General features: G+C 40.6%; 1 protein-coding gene across 9 annotated transcripts in view; it reads right to left on the bottom strand.

Annotated features, from left to right (window-relative positions):
• Nucleotides 1–17,559, bottom strand: part of SORBS2 (sorbin and SH3 domain containing 2) — a gene marked incomplete at its 5' end in the record, with an annotated part of 110,571 nt that overhangs the window by 23,111 nt on the left and 69,901 nt on the right. For 7 of the 9 annotated variants that reach the window (XM_082482015.1, XM_082482012.1, XM_082482014.1 and 4 more), the window contains 4 exons: nucleotides 604–692; nucleotides 3,779–5,341; nucleotides 7,572–7,759; nucleotides 8,463–8,515. In XM_082482015.1, coding sequence (XP_082338141.1) covers nucleotides 604–692; nucleotides 3,779–5,341; nucleotides 7,572–7,759; nucleotides 8,463–8,515 — 1,893 coding nt within the window. Of the gene's footprint in view, nucleotides 1–603; nucleotides 693–3,778; nucleotides 5,342–7,571; nucleotides 7,760–8,462; nucleotides 8,516–16,517; nucleotides 16,575–17,559 lie in introns of all 9 variants that reach the window. The other 2 variants (XM_082482010.1, XM_082482011.1) reach the window with 1 other exon arrangement.

Raw genomic sequence — 17,559 nt, 5'->3', positions numbered from 1 at the left:
CAGTGATAGTTTGTGTTACTTTAAAGGTTGTATGCCTGCTTCCATTTCCTCTTCCACAGCATTAATATAAGCAATCAGCATATACTTACAGTCACCAACTGTTACAGACATTACAGATCGCTTTTAGGATAAGTGGTTTTGCCTATCATACAGCGGGTTTTTTGCTTTTTCTAAACAAAAATAATGGTGAAATACAGATGTTCTTTGTATCAGTTTTGAAACTACTGGGGTAGTTTCTTTGTGTAACGCTCCGGTTCTCAAAAGAACCTTTCCCCAGTCACATCTGCTATTCTTCTCTGTCCCGAACGCCCACTCCGGTCAACTTTGACAGAGCCTATCAATGACTAGTAAACTTATGTCCATATCTATTTAAACAAAGATAGAAGATGTAGATAATCTGACAAGGCTTTATATGCTTTTAATTTCTTGAAGTACCAATCTCCTTAATGGAAAAGGAGGATGCTGTCCCATCTGATACGATGAGAAATTACTGTTCCTTTGGTCTATATCATTAGTGTCTTAAAGCCAACACAAATCTTGTCTCAGATTTGTCACCAATTTTCCATATGGATATTGCTGCATTATTTATTGTTGTTTCACTACCTCTTTGTCCGTAGTTCCTCTTCTCTCCCTTGGAGTACATCGTCCCACATCAGTGAAAGCAGAAGAATAGCTTCCAGGAGACTCCTGGTCTACTGAAAACAGAAATTATGTGAAACTATGGTAAATTAAACAAAGCCATTCAAATCTGTGATGCTGCTTGGTTTCATTTAGGGGGATGAAGAGGTATTGAAATCTATTATTTTACTTTTAATAGAAAGAAAAGCACAGGATACGATGGCTAAAGTGCACCTTTAAAGAAAAAGAAGATACTGACTCTCAAGCAAAGACAAAAGCTGTCCGCTGGTCCACAGCAGAAGAACATATGATAAAGGATCGAGAGAGCAAAATTATGCCTCACTGTACGAAGGGGTGCAACCCTACTGGACCAAATGGAAAATGGAAGACATGACAGCAGTACCGGGACTTCATCAGGTTGCAATAAACTGTTTCGGAATGCCAACAATATAAACACATAATTACATGCACAAAACATGATTTAAGCATGCTTCAATGAGAAAATAATGAACAAAAATGGTTTCCTCCTAAGTGATCTAAGATGCATTTCTACTTTACCACGGGCACTTGTTAGGCAGCACAAGGGAATTTAAAAGGATGTTATTTCATAAAAACAACTCCGTTTTAAGAGATGGAGTACAAATCATTACTCACCAATCTATGTGGCAGATTTTCTCTAAAGCACAGTTTAGCAATGTTTATTACAGGATAGCACATTATAGGCTGGTTCATACATCTTTCCATGTTTTAATAAAAATCAAATCAAAATCCTACATTCTTTATAGCTCTGCAAGTTGCCAATGTGAAATGAAAATATAACGGAATTATTTCAGACTGGAGGATGACATGAACTGCCTCTTGACTTCTGAGATTTACTATTTTAGCCTCCTACTGCCACAGTGACACCTGCCAGTGGAGACATATGACTGATGTGTGTCTTCCTTTGACTTCATTCACACGTACATTTCTAAGAAAGTACACGTAGAAAAAAAAGGTGTAAATGATCTCCAGTGGGGTGTTGGCTAATCTATTGATAAAGACAGTGGAGGCAGAAAAAGATATAATTGTATTATTTATGTCATTGGTGGCATCACCAACAAGTGTATCACAGTCCCAATTCTGGACAGCTTTCCTGATATGGCACGTGTCTGTGAATGAGGATGTATGCTCACTGCATAAACCTAAAGATATAATGCCTCCAAACACATCTATTGATTTTTCTTTATACTGTAGCAGAAAGAGAAGGACGTGGGAGGGAAGGATTTAAAACGCAGCAGCTTTATGAAGAACCATTTCTGTTATTTCTACACAGCTCCTTATGCAGGCAATATTGGTAGTTCTCGGTGTTTTTTGCTATGACCTTGGGGTCTCTGTGTGGATGGGGGCTGTAAGAGGCACACACAGATCCAACAAAACACGAACCTTCATTAGAAGTAGAGCTCAGCCATGACTGCTGCTGATGGAAGTCAATGGAACATTCTGCCGTACTAATTCTCCACGCTACTTTAAGGATATTCATGTTGACAGAGCATACCGCTTTCCTCATGCCAGGCTCCTTCGTAGCTGCAGAAGCTATTAGGAATCCATGTTTACTCTGCACTGTGGATTTCCTTATTTTCAAGGACTGGAAAATTCTCATTTAGCAACTGCGATATGCGACCAGCGCAATGTCCAACAACTTCAGTCTCATCGCGTCGTGCTGCCTGCCAGAGTTAATCATGATCAGGCCTCAGGTATGACTAATTCAATTCTGAACTGCATTTTGTAGCTGTTTTTTTACCAAATTCTCTGTTCTCAATATGTCTTTTTTAACTAGTTATGAAGAGATGGTAACAGCTTCAACTCTGATGTAGTGCTGAAGGACATGGTTTAGTGGTAACTCGGCAGCGTTAGGTTAACGGTTGGACTTGATGATCTTAAAGATGTCTTCCAACCATAACGATTCTATGATTCTTGAAATACATATTTACTAGTGTGGTACTTGCAAAAATTCCAGAAAAAGTTGTGAGATTAAAGATAAGTAAGATGAGTCTAATCAAATATTGCATAATTGATATATTAAGGACATTTTTTCTTACATCCATTTGTGATTTCAATAATAGCTTTGTAATGTCATTAAATTCTCAAGGATGCTCTGTCAGAGGACTGTATGTCTAGAAGCAGAATTGTTTAACCCAGAAACGTTACCATTTAAAAAGAGAAATAAACGACAGACTTGCCAAAAACTTTAATCTAAATCATCTGGGATACACCTTTCTGCATTCCCGCTATGAATCTAGTTTGCTTCTTTTAATATTGAAAGGTTAAACTTTAAAAATGTTTTAAGCACAGGCAATTTTTTTTTTTGAGAAAAAGAGAAGCAGAGCAATGAACAACTGAAAGTAAAGTAGTAACTTTAAAACCAGATCACTGTCAAGACAGACGTTTTAAAAAGTTAGTGACCCTGACAGTTTCATTCAAGTTTTGATTATGGTGAATCCTTCTAAGAGGATAGGATAGTTCTCAATTTCTCTTCATGATATATGAATGTTCTATGAGAAGAACTAGTTTTGCTGCCACAGAAATTGGCAATTGTATTGTTTGAACAGTGGAAATGGAAACTTCCTAAAATGACCTTAAGGTCTATTCACAAAAAGTAATATAAAGCAGTGGAATTAGTGTATTTTCATAAGAAAACAGAACCAACTTTCTATGCTACTGACGGAATTAACAGCATTTTTATCACTTCCATGTAACAAAACTACACAGTACAACATGTTTTAGCTGCAGGTTGTTTTTTTCAAAATAATAAAGGAAGGGTTGTCTGCACATTGTTTTTTGTTTGACCACCATCTTACGATGCAGGCATTCACTTTCTGTAAGGTCTTTTGGAGAAAAAACCCACATTGCTTAATTTAATAACACCGTTGTAATTTATAGCACTAAGAATCTATTCGTTGAAATACACCGTTACTCCAGTTGTCCAGATTACTTTGTGAATAGACAGCAAATTTATCTATCCTCACCACCTATGCAAAAATGACATCCTTCATTAAGAATTTTGTGGGATGAAAGCTTCTTATAGACGACACAAATAAAAATGGAATGAGAAAGGGCGGGAAATACAGGGAGTAAGGTTGGATAAGTGAACCACAAGGACAGAGGAAGAAAGGTAATCCACCTTGGAAACACAGTGCACTATCATTGTTGTTAGTTGCGTCCATGTCTGGAAAAGAGGCACTAAGAGGTAATCTTCCACAATCATTCTGGTACAGTGGGCAATGGATAGCACCATCTTGAGGCAGTGGATGAAAAGGCTGGTGCATGGGACTCTTTTTCAGAGCTTTGAGAGATGAATTCCTTTCTGGAATGTCTGGAAGCAGCTCAGTAATAAGTCTGTGTAATATACTGTTGTCGGGCAAGCTTCCCCTTCTTTTTTCAGCTTTGATTTGGTCACAGATGTCTTTAAGTGCAGAATCTAGTGCTTCAAATACCGACGACTTGCATTTTTTCTTTTCAGTTTGTTTTTTAGGAGCTGCACTTTTTTTCCTCCGGAAAGGCACTGGGCTGACTAGGAATGCTATCTTAGAGAGGCCAGATTCTGCTTCCTGTCTCCTCGGATCTTCAGCGGTTTCTTGTTTAGCCCTTTCGTGTTTTAGCATGGTGGTGAAGCGGGTGTAGGATGCTGGGCATCGCCCTTTGCAGGAGCTGATGAGATGCCGGTGGTGGTGGTGGTGGTGGTGGTGGTGATGGCCTGAGCCGTAAAAGCTTTCGGATGACGTGAAGGAAAAGTGGTCAAAGTCACTTTCACTACAAAAGGATGAACCCTCTATCTGGATAAAGTCACTGAGGTCCGAAACCACTCCATCTTGATCGCTGTCTGAAAAATCCATATGCGATCGTTGTGGCTCATCACTGGTCACTTCAATATGAATTGGCACCAGGGTTTTAGACTTGTAGCTCCGTTGTACCTGAGAGGGATGTCTGCCTTGGTTTTCTTCTTCCAGCAAGGATTCGATAGAAAATCGCCTCTTTGGACATAAGCCGTTTTTAGGAGGCTGTAGTGTAACGGTTGACAACATTTCATCGCCTAGGTTCGGCATTGATTTTGACTTCTGAATTAATTTTTCAAATTCAGATATTCTGGTTGGTACCATGTCTCGGGGCACCTCTTCAGTAGAAGACTCTCTCCAGCCTTGAAGAATACCTTTGTGCTGTTCTTTTTCATACTGCAGTATTCTGGACTTCACAGAACAAATCACCTCAGAATTCATCAAGTCCTTGCGATTGATGCGGTGCATCTTTTTGTACATTTTTAGGAAACCTGGGGCATCATGCGCAGATCTGTGACGAACTCTTGACCTACTACTACCACGGCCCTCAGGAACATATGGGGAGGCCCAGTTCATTGAGCAAACTTCTTTGGAGTCCTCCTCACACAACAGAGAGCCCATGCTTTCAGACTTGGCCTGCGCATCGGGAAAGCTATCGCGATCATCTGTTAACAGATCATCACAGCTACGAGATTTCCTCTTTGGAGAAGCAGTTTCTTCTGTGCTGCTCCAGACTTCTGCATTTTGACGAGTCATTTGCCAGCCATTCTTGTAGCTGATGGCCCTTCTTGAATCGTTTGGAACAGCTAAATGTTGTCTGTAAGTGCTACAGTAATCTAATTCATTTGAGGTGTTGTGGTTGTGCACTGAATAACTTAAAAGGGATGGATATACTTTGCTAATATCCCCACCTTTATAATCCACAGAGCAGCATGGTAAAAAAGAGACATTGCCAGAAATTAAAAGATTCAGAAAGTTGGAATTAACATCAGTATTAGAGAGACTAGAAAAGAGACAGCAATTAACGCATCTATCAACTTAGGTCAGCACATAGGTTGCTACAGCCTGGGGAAGCAGAGCTAATAATTAAGTTATTTTCCAGCTGTAAAAACGTACTCATGATAATTTGAACATCAAAAAGAATTCCTTATGATTTATGGAGATGTTACCCCTCTCCACAACCCCCCGCCAAAGTAACGTAAGAAAACAAGCATTAATGTCGATTTGGAAGCAGGTCAACAGACAATAAAAGCTGCAAAGAATTTAAAGATGAAGCCAAACAACGAATCCAGACTTCACTCAAATGTTGACTTTTCCACCTGAGCATTCTGAAAGCAGCTGTTCAGAATTTTTGAGCTGAGTAATGCTCGGAGAGTTCACAACAACTGCATATCCTTAAGTAATTAAAGATAAATCTTTATATAAGGTCAAATGGGAAATTTCTCCCAGTTGGTGACAGGTAGCATAGGTGGCCCACTCTTCCCCTGTGTGATAGCACTGAAGGGAGTGGTGTTTTCTACAGCTTCTGGAGGGCAGAACAAGGCAGCCGAGGAACTGCTACACAGGTGTAAAGGAAGATGTATCAGTTTACTGAGTCTAACCAGCATGTAGAAGAAACACGCTGACTTCCATAGCTTGACTTCCATAACAAAGCCTGAGTTTTCAAGCAAGTTTTACGACATATTTTTAGGCGCGTGCTAGATCTAGTAGTAACTATGAGACACGTTTGGAACTGCGGTCTCTCATACTTGCACTGAACTTTCAAAAATGGTCTCAAGTGGCAACATTCAGTTCAGGATCCATGCTTCAAAACAGCTCAATCTGCTTTCTAGAAGAACAATTTGAATCTGGATCAGAAACTGAAACACTTGAGTTCAAAATCCATGCTGATCAAAGAGCTTATAATGTGCTGCTGCTTTAACAGAATGGTTAATTCCAAGAAAAATTAACATCCTAGTAGGTTTCGTAATGCTGGTAGAGAACAGAGTGACACAGCTAGGTCACCTTCCAAAAGTTATTAATTAGCTGTGGTAGATGTTCTGAAGGGAAGGATTTTCCAACACAGGAATTGTTTAAGTCTTGATACGGGCTCATTATTGGTGGTGTAGTCAAAGGTAAATGCAGATAAATGGAATTTACCAACTTTCCAGTACCTGGCCTGGTACACCAAATGGGTGAGTTTACCCACTTTTTAAATTACCACCATAACACCGGTTTTTAACTACATTTGCTTTTCTGTCACTTCACTCTTAATATTGCTCACTGCTTTTCTTTGTGTGATGCGTTCTGTTGCAGCCAGGATATTACATTCTTTTCAGTGGGAATTGACTTTTACGAAGGTTTATGCAGTCCCTAATAGAGGTATAGGCTGATTAGAAAGTATAGCTACAAAATACAGCAATTAAATGGATAATAATAACTTAATATTACTTCCATCACGTTTTACTGGAGACCTTTTGTCTTGCTAAAAAACACCACCGAAAACCCCAAACCCAACCCCAACAATTGATTCAATTATCTCTTTTCTGGAGAGACACAGAGAACAGTGATGTAACGGCAAGTAACTTGGAAAATAAGCTAATTAGATTGCATATGCTGTACTAAATACTTCAAGGATTTACAAAATCAAGAATCAGATTATGGATGTTTGCTTGATTAAATTAGGTCCTGATAACTGACAAGGTCTAACATATCAGCTATCGATTGGAAAGGTCTACTATTCTGGAAACACATCTTTAATCTTGAACGCTACTTGTCTTGATTTACTTTCTGTATATTCTGTAAATAGTTTTAAAATCACAATAATCTAATGAAAGTAGTGGAATTAATAAAAGTTTATGGGTTTCTCTATAGTGGTACAAATCATAGTCTTCATTTAGTCAAGTCTGTGTTGTTAAAATAAGCAGTTGAAACTGGAAAACCCTTGTTACAAATGCAGCTTTTCAGCTTCAACTTACACATTTTAAGAATTACAGATGTAAGAATACAGAAGTTAGTTGCCCAACAGCAAACTGTTGCTTCATATGAGTAGACCTCCCAGATCTCCGCACTGAGCAAGAGCGGACAGTTGCGTTTACTAGCAAGGGACTGTACAACGCACCCTCGGTAGCCTTCTGCTGGCAAATACGCTCTTCCTCTTACCTTTCGCTCTTGATGGAGACGAAGGAGACGAGCTAGTTAAAGGCTTTCTAAGGGTGGAATATGGGCCTTGCATATCTGTACGGCCCAGGGTAGGCCTGTTTGCGTTCTGATCGCTGTGCGCCCTCTGATGACTTACAGCAGGTTCCGACTTCCGTCTTTTTCGGTAGTCACTCGCCGTACTTGCAGAACTACAGAAATAAGCAGTATTAGCAGCGGTCTAATTCCAAGATCAGAATTCAGGAATTTAAAAAGTAAGCTCTTAAGTATACCAGCGGTTTATAGATTAAACAATGCCAGAACAAATGCATCAAAAACACGTAAAGGGGAGAAGCACTGGTCTCGGACATCTGACAGCATATTTCACAGAGAAAAGCTGAATTTCTTTTTCACCCGATTGCTTTAAAATTCTAGATAAAATTGCTGTGTCATTTTCCTGATGCATTATTTGAAATAAATGCATCAAGTTTTTTTTTAGACTACTTTTTGGTACTAGAAGTTCAGTGCGAAGATAGGGAAAGAGACCGAGACCAGACGCGGTAGCACCCTTAGGGACACAGCAGGGAAAGCGCTGCAGGCAGTATGGTCGAATGATGGAGCGCTGCAGTTGAGGCAGCAGCTCAGGGATGTCAGTGGGAAGACCCAGAACACAGCACGGCTTATTTTGAACGTAAACAGTAAGTCCGTGTAAGACAAAAGTAAGGTTTACACTTCAGTATCAAAATACAAACAGCCTCCCCGTGCATCTCTCTATTTCCTCACAAGAGAAACAGAACAGCTCACAAGGTGGAAGTTAAAATCTGACTCTTGCCAACATCTGCTGGCTTCAGGTCACAGAGAAAACCCTCAGGCTGTATAATCTGCGTCTATGAAATCCTATATTGTATTTCTTACCTAGAGGGCCTGTCCAGGCCTCTGTCTGTTGAATAGTGATGATACAAGGAAGCCTGTAAAAACAAATATATGAATCTGTTACATGTCTGTATTTGAAAAAGGGGTGACAGTTTCTCCTTATCATGTTCAATTATGCTTTGTTACTCTGTGACAAATCCTATAAAAACAGGCTATGATGATTACCATCCTGGGCACTCCAACACAGACATGAGAATAATTACACAGTTTTTAAAAAGCATCACTAGGTTTTACTTCATGTTCTACTTCAGTAATGTTTTTTTCTTTTAAAGCACTACTAAATAATGATCCAAAGTCATGCTCCTTTATTCTTTTCAAAAACAGATACAGAACAGCTGAAACAAACTTTTACTATAAAAACATAAAAATCTGAAAATAATTTCTTCATGCGCAAGTGAGGTCTGCAGAGCTTCTCATCTCTCCCAATTACTCACCAAAATCCCACAATCACTTATAGCCAGAAACTTTTGTAACTCCCATGATGTTTGTGGCCAGTTGTCGACCACCTTATATACCTGGTGAGAACAGTTCTTATCACAGAACATTAGTCGTTGCTTATGGGGTTGTGGAATTAACTACTGCATGAACCCTGGAAGATGGAATAGAGTACTGCTCCATAATTTTATTATTAATACAAAGTCAACCTTAAATGACTGCTAATTATAAATAAATCATAGAATCATAGAATGGTTTAGGTTGGAAAGGACCTTGAAGATCATCGAGTTCCAACCCCCCTGCTGTAGGCAGGGACACCTCCCCCCAGCCCAGGTTGCCCAAGGCCACGTCCAGCCTGGCCTTGAACACCTCCAGGGATGGGGCCTCAACAACCTCTCTGGGCAACTTGTTCCAGTGCTGCACCACCCTCAAAGTGAAAAACTTCTTCCTAATGTTTAACCTGAACCTGTCCTCTTCCAGTTTAAAGCCATTCCCCCTCGTCCTATCGCTACATGCCCGAGTAAAAAGTCCTTCCCCAGCTCTCCTGTAGGCCCCCTTTAGGGACTGGAAGGCTGCAGTAAGATCTCCCCGGAGCCTTCTCTTCTCCAGGCTGAAGCCCCAACTCGCTCAGCCTCTCCTCAGAGGAGAGGTGCTCCAGCCCTCGCATCATCCTCGTGGCTCTCCTCTGGACACGCTCCAGCAGGTCCATGTCCTTCTTCTGTTGGGGACTCCAGAGCTGGATGCAGTACTCCAGGTGGGGTCTCACGAGAGTGGAGTAGAGGGGCAGAATCACCTCCTTTGACCTGTTGGCCACACTTCTTTTGATGCAGCCCAGGATATGGTTGGCCTTCTGGGCTGCGATCGCACATTGCCGGCTCATGTTGAGCTTCTCGTCAATCAGCACCCCCAGGTCCTTCTCCTTAGGGCTGCTCTCCAGAAATTCCTCGCTGAGCCTGTATTTGTGCTTGGGATTGCCCCGACCCAGATGTAGGACCTTGCACTTGGCCTTGTTGAACTGCATAAGATTGGCTTGGGCCCACCTCTCCAGCCTGTCCAGGCCCCTCTGGATGGCATCCCTCCCCTCCAGCGCGTCTACCTCACCAAACAGCTTGGTGTCATCGGCAAACTTGCTGAGGGTGCAGTTGACCCCACTGTCCATGTCGCCAACAAAGATGTTGAACAGTACAGGACCCAGTACTGACCCCTAAGGAACACCACTTGTCACTGCTCTCCACTTGGACATCGAGCCGTTGACCGCAACTCTTTGAGTGTGACTGTCCAGCCAGTTCTTTATCCACCGAGTGGTCCGTTTGTCAAATCCATGTCTCAATTTAGAGACCAGGATATGGTGTGGGACGGCGTCAAACGCTTTGCACAAATCCAAGTAGATGACATCAGTTGGTCTTCCCTTGTCCACTGCCACCGTAACCCCTTCATAGAAGGCCACCAAATTTGTCGGGCATGACTTGCCCTCATTTCATACATTTCAAGCCTGCAGTAATAACCAGGTAATATTACAATTCTGGTAACTCGGTATGAATCTAGAACAAACTGCATGGTCCCTGGCGTATTCCTTCATGGGTACAAAGCAGCGTGGTTCAAAGGTTAAACTTGTTTAAATTCCTGGCGTGTCATTTCAGAGCTAACCCGATGGACTGGAAATAGAACTATCATATAGCTTTGTAAGCTGCAGGAACTATTCTTCTGTCTATAGAAGCCTTCTAGACTTTTTTCTGTATGGAAAAATCTTTACAGACTTTTCTCTGTACAGAAGGACTGCAGAAGAAATAGCACTCATGGCCTTTTTAAGCGCTTTTTTTGTTAGGTATTCTTTTTTTCCCATGATTCGAATTGCAAGTTAATGAATAGGACTTCACCCAGATTTGTAATCTGATACTTACAAATACTTCTAGAGGGTACCTATAGTCTAAGAATATTTGGGAACAGATTTCATGAGACACTGCATTTTAAATGACATTCTACAGGAACTGTTGAAACTACTTTTACAGGTGGAGCACTATAAAGGCAATACAATTTTTCAGTTAGAGCCCATTTGTCACTAGACTTTGTTATTTAAGAAGACCTGCGTCGCATAGGAAGTGGACATTAACTGAAGTTTTGATTTCTGGTTTATACTGAAATTATACTGGGAGGTGGGGAGAACTTCGCAAACATGCTACAATATCTATCAAATGTTATCTAAAACTTGAGCTAAGATTGTTCTCATTTTCTCAGCAATTTTTAACTGTAGTTTAATTTAAATCACATTAAAAATCAGGTAAAAAAACTCTCAGGCTTTTGGTAAGAATGGCAGCTGAGATGTAAACAGTTAAAGGATGTTAATAATTCAAAGTTAATTTCCAGAGAAAATAAGGCCTCTATAACTTATTTAAGGCGATCTCCGCATAGGGTTTCAAAATGTTTGTTTTTTCTAAACAGAAATTTCTTTGCTTTATCGACAAGTACTCATGTATTTCTTCTGTGTTTCTACGTATTACTACTATTATTCTCACTGTTAAATACTATTACGTTCATAAGCTCCAGTTTGGATCAGAATAACCTGCTGTATAAATGCAAAGGTAGAATCCCTCCTCCCGTGTGATTACAAATCTGAGATAAGTGACCTGTAAGGAATATGCTCACTGCAAAAATCAGTAACACAAACCTGACCACTAGAAATGGCAGAATTAGGCTCCTGATACTTCTCTCAAGTCCTACTTAGCTTAACTTGTAAGACACTGTGGCAGAACTACCTCTACCATGGATTTCTGTTAGACTAAGCACTGTGAATACGAGCTGTATCCTGTTAGTGTTTGTGCACAGCTCTTGCTCCTCTTGTTTTCAACAGACGTGTCAAAGGCAACAGATTTTGAAAACAACATTGGGTTGTAACGTTGGCAAACAGGGTTACGGCAACTCTGATGTTTCACCAAGAGACAGCTTAGGAACTGGCCTGGAATTGAAGGAATTTAGTTCTTGGCCTATTTCAAGGCTTCTTGGTGATCTTTGACCGTTCAACATGGCATTTTTTCATCCCACCAACCCTCAGAGCATTACATTATGGGGGAATTCCCAAAGTGAGCACGAGTTTAGGAAAAAAGGAAACCCGAGGTTTTGGTTATAACGACTTCTCTGTCTTCTTCCAATTTATTTTGAAATGAAATAGACTACTGGACTAAATCATGAAATCATGTCGATCGTACCACTTCATTGTTTTAGTAATTGGTGTGCTTAAACTTGCTAGTCTGTGCACCTCTTCAGAATGGAAGCAATGCAAGACTCAGGTAATACCTTTAACTAAGAGTCCTGTGCTCTAAAAGTGATGTGTCTTTGCGAGATTTTAAGGTCTCTTTTTTAATATTCTGTCACCACATTAGAGGCACAGCTGAGGCCATTTCTCTGCTGCTGCTGAAATTCTCACCTGATGGATACTGTTAAATTGTTCCTGTCAGGGCTCAATTAGACCAAGACTTCTGAAACTGCTTCCAAAACCCAAATGTGATTCTATTGTAATGCGCTACATTGGTCTGTTTCACAAATATTTTGTTTCATAATAGAATTGGAAACCAAAAGAATAAATGTCCTCTTTTTCTCATCCTTATTCTTCCACTGCTGCACTGCATCATGGATTTTCAGGTTGTGGAAACTGATGCTCAAGTTCTGGTAACCTACAACTCTACTCCAGTGACTTAATGCTATGGATAAAAGAGGACAGCTAGAAATAAAAGCTCCAAAAATTACCTTAGTGCTATGCTAAAAAAAAGGGTTACTTGTCATGCAGTCATTTTCAGCTCACCCAATACAGCCTCTAGACCCATTAGAGGAGACATGATATCTCCTCTATTCATCTGCATATCATTTACATTAGCGAATGATACACATGTAACCCACAGTGTGTGCACTACAGTAGGAAGGAGAAAGTGGCATTAAAAAAGTCATCAATGGCAATACGCCCACCTGATAGGAATTGCTATTGCGTTTATTCTTTCTAACTCAACATGTCCTCAAGCAACACTCATCTGCAATTTGCAGCCTGCGGATGAGAGACCATCACACCACCTGGGAATTAAGCAAGGTGAGGTAGTGGGAGGCAGCCCACGTTCTCAAGGTACAGGGAAGAGGCCATCGGTGATGTCAGGCGGACGGCGCTCTCAGTGGGGCAGGTCTGCTCTAGCAACAGCCTGTTGGAAGAAGACTACCAATATTACTGATCACATGCCCAGCTTCTCCCAGTGGTTCCATCAGTGAAGGTTTGCCTCACTCCCATACAACGATGTATTCCTTCCCCAGGTGGACTTCTGTGCAGTGGTGCTCCACATATGCTTTTCTCCCATGAGGGGAGAGTACACAAGACTGTGGAATTCAATCAAATTTTAGCACAGCATCTGATTTTTATTTGCTAAATTTACCAACGCCAACCTATTTTTCTACAAGTGAATGTGAAATTATTTCTTACAAGTTTCATTTTCCTAGCAAAACATAGATTTCAAGGTTTGTTTGTTTGTTGTTTTTTTTTTTTTTTTAATCATCTGTTGTTACATTGTTCTTAGGTGATAAACAAACTTATTTATGATGTGTTAAAATAACAACTGATTTGTGGATTTGAATGTGGAGAACAGAAACAGGTAATTGTTGACCGCAGTATGTTCAGTGCTGTAACCTAGCTCATAAAGTCAATGGAGTTAAACATTAGAGAGAAGAGGTACTGTGAAACACACCCATACAATCTGCTCTAGGAAAGGAGTAAAGGGTCAAATCTCCTTTCCAAAGGCATCTTAAATAGAAGCCTGTGTTTTGGAGCCGGTTCTGTTATGGAGGTGTGGAGGAGATTATCAGATATTCTCAGACAGAGCATAAACCTGCTATTAGCACTCAGGATATCATTCCTATTTTATTTCTCAATATTTGGGATGCGTATGGGGCTCAGGACAAGTGCATTACTGTGAGCCTATTCTGTCTACAGCAAGTGACATGGTATTTGTTTTTTAAAATACATTCTGAAGAAGGTAGTTATTCCTTAGTCTTTACTGTTCATACAGTTCATATTTTCAAGTTTTTCCTTTACATCCTCTGAAAGCTGCAAACTACTTTATGATAATTCTCCCATCACTATCCAACTTCAATGATTTTAAGATACGTATCTAATATTATGAGGTCTGTCCGCAACAAGGCCATAGAAGCCAGCAGCAGAGTTGCTCACACCAACAGCTGGTGTAATCACGCTTCCCCTCGCATTTCTACACAGCGGAGCGAAGCAAAGGTCTCAGATCTGGGTGCTTCCCTACACTACCCACAAAACACACGCTGAGCCTGTCTGGAAAACGTCAAGAGTCTTATTTCAAAACTGGGCAGAACTATCAACCTCGTCTTTGTTGATCAGTCCCCACCACAGTCCGGTACCAGCAGAGGACGGGAACTCACAGGTGACCTCCGTTAGAACTGTTGCATGAGGCAACACAAACACGGCAGATCAATTGTCATCGTGGGTTTTTTTGGGGCAGATCCCAACCCCTTCCATTAGAGCCTGGACCGAGACCACATGATGGCCAGGAGGCAGTGATTACATTCCACCGCTTGTAATGGCTCCAGGGCTATACAGCCCACCATGTAAATGCCAAGGGCGCTGCCGATCCCCATTGCCTCCTATGGAAGGGAACTTGGAAATCACACAACTGAAGGCAAACCATAGAGAACGTCTTTATCCACAGCATTCTCCAGGCCATAAATAGTGTGTTAGTGATCAGCCTAAGACAGCAAGAAGTGTGTGTCATGCCAAATTTGGCTGCTGGGTTACCATATGGCTTTTGCTTTCCGTCCTTTAAGATACTCTTATCACTTTGAACGTAACTTGCCCTTCTGCCCTTTCTTTGATGCCTCCCTTTGAAGTTTTTTCTATATGAAAAATACTGTATGTTACACATTGTACAATCCTAATTTTTACTACAGGCATACTTTATTATATATAGGCTGCATGGAGGTCATCCCTTCTACCCCCAGGTAAAGCCGCAGTGATACGGCACACCGGGAACGGTGAAAGCAAACAGTGGATATGTTTTTTTTACTGCCAAGAGTGGGTACCGCTGTTTGTAGCTGTCCTATCAGCTCTCGGGCATTTACTGACCCGTGATCCCTCCAAGCCACTTCCCGGTGGCCCGACAGAACACATCTCCCCCACTGCCCCATCTCCAAAGCTAATTAGGCAACTTCCAGAATATTCCACACTGCCCTATACGGATAAAGGCTGCCTGACAAAAATATTTCAATATTGGAGACAACCACCTCAAACTACCAAATACTTGTTGAATACTTTGATTTGGTTCTACTCCAAAAAACCCCAGATATATATTTACAATTAAGCCAACGTTTTAGCTGTTTTCATGCATCAAGACTTTAATGGTGACTGAAAATGAAGTTAGGAAAAGCAGGCAAAAGTTGTAAAAAACAAACAGGCTTGTTTGCATGCTGGTTCTAATACTTTATCAAGATATTTTGAAATATTTCCCCCCCTGGAAGAATATTTAATTTGCTGTAGTTTTTGAACACGATTTGTCATATTCAAAGATTTTAAAAGTTGCAAAATAAAAGGTAAATGTCTTTGTAAACTAAACAAAGAGAAAACCGGTCTGAATAGCCGTTTTACCCAGACCTACTGAACACAAACAATCCTGCTAGGGGCTTTTAAATTGTCTTCTCCGATATATGGCGAACTCTCAGTTATTAGCGAAGGCCTAGAAGCTTACTGTCTCAGAGAACTGGACCATATTTCACAATCATGAACTTTGTCCAGATTTATAGAGCTTAAACCCAAACCAGAGTAACTCGCAAACAATTAACAATTTGAGGCCACGATTTGCATTTGATTTTTGGAGAGAATACGAAAGATGAGAGTGAATCACGAATATCAATGAGGTAAAGCCACCATATGAAGTAAAGTTGTCGTTACAGGATTCACTGACTTTTGCCCTAACACTCTAAAAATGGGGAGGGAGGGGAGAAGGAATGAAAGCCTGAATCTCTCCCACTCAGAGCAGGGCGATGACAGCCCACTACCTGATCTCGATGCCTTTTATTTGGAGGAAATGACAGTGACTGCCAATCCTACAGTTATAAAATTAAAACAGAATTATTAATTGCTGCAGTTCCTGATTAGCAACCTTAGTCATAAATAATTGGAGAAACGACAGCTTAGCCACAAAGGCTTTCACTTGACATATAGAATTTGCAGTCAGGTATTTTAATTAAAAGATACTACTGTGTTGATGTATTCATGGTGTCTGAAAGCAATGAATGCACTTGCCCAACTCTGAAGAAGTGGGAATTTGTCAATGAGTTAGAAATGTATGGGCTGTTGTGTAATTCTGAGTGTTAATCTCTGAGAAGCTTTGGGGATAAGGACTCACAGTTCCTAGGATAATAAGATCAACATCCAAATGCACTAGTGATCTGGAAAGATATGAAGACGAGATACAATGATTGTGAATTAGCAACGCCTCATAGCTATCAGACGGAAACCACTAAATTTTAACAAACTTAAGACATAAATGGCGAGCACTACAACCCTTCTTCCCGAGAGAATCATCCGAACAAGAATCATTCATTTACCTCATTGGAAACACCAGAAGAACTGTCTTGAACATAGTCCAAAAGCTTTTTAGGTGGCTGCATCATAAAAGCAGAAGTGTAGAGATGGAATGGAGTAGAATCAATGGCAGCAAGGAGTGAAACATGTGGAGAAGGTGACACAGTTAGAAACTAAGTGTTGACAACATCAGATACAGAGTGACACATATGGGTAGAATGGAAGGAAGAATGCGTTACAATACTTTTTAAATTATAAGCATCTTAAATGTTAGTAACTGTAGGCAGTAAAATTTGCAAGTGAATGGTGGAATCAATACTGGCAGTTTTCAACACTGATAAGACAGAAGAGCGTAAAGCATCACAGTTATGTTCTGCTGGGGACATCTCAATATACTTTATCTTATAGGAGACACTATTCTCAGGTTATCATTATCAGTTAAATATTGTTGACATATAATTCATCAGAAGAATGTATCATCTGGACTGTTTCTGCCCACCTAGAGGGAGGAATGACAAAACAGCTTGAATGGCAAGATAAAAGGAGATAAAAGGTAATCAGTCAAAATGTGATACATTATAGAGCACTGGACAACAAAGTAAACCCAGATATATTTAACTTTTTTTTTTTTCAGGTATTCAATGAGTATTTTTTTGAAGTGTTATGATTAAAAAATTAGGGTTTTAAAAGAATGTATGTGGTTTGCTTTCTCTTCTGCTCTCACCAAAGTAGCTGGGAGTTCGATTTTGGCTTGTGGCTAGCTACCAAAAGGGACTCGGGTACCTGCTTCCCCGAGCGCCCTCCAGAGCCCTCTGGCAAGTGCTCAGGCTCCCCATGGAGCACACTGAGGGGGGCTCCAGCAAATTGCTAGCTAACAGGGAAAGATCAGAATGGGAATGTTTTAAATCCTGATACTCAAGCTCAAATGCCATGTCTATTTGGGATTTTCCTCAAGCTGCCCAGGATCCTGGGGAGCTATGAGGACACTTAACCAGACCGAGGGAATGTGTGGGTTATATATATGCATATATATTCCCTTCTTTTTCTGAGGGGATTTGAACTCAC

The sequence above is a fragment of the Vanellus vanellus genome, assembly GCF_965231255.1.
Source record: "Vanellus vanellus genome assembly, chromosome: 4".
Classification (NCBI taxonomy): Eukaryota; Metazoa; Chordata; class Aves; order Charadriiformes; family Charadriidae; genus Vanellus; species Vanellus vanellus.
This window is presented reverse-complemented; position numbering and strand designations above follow the sequence as displayed.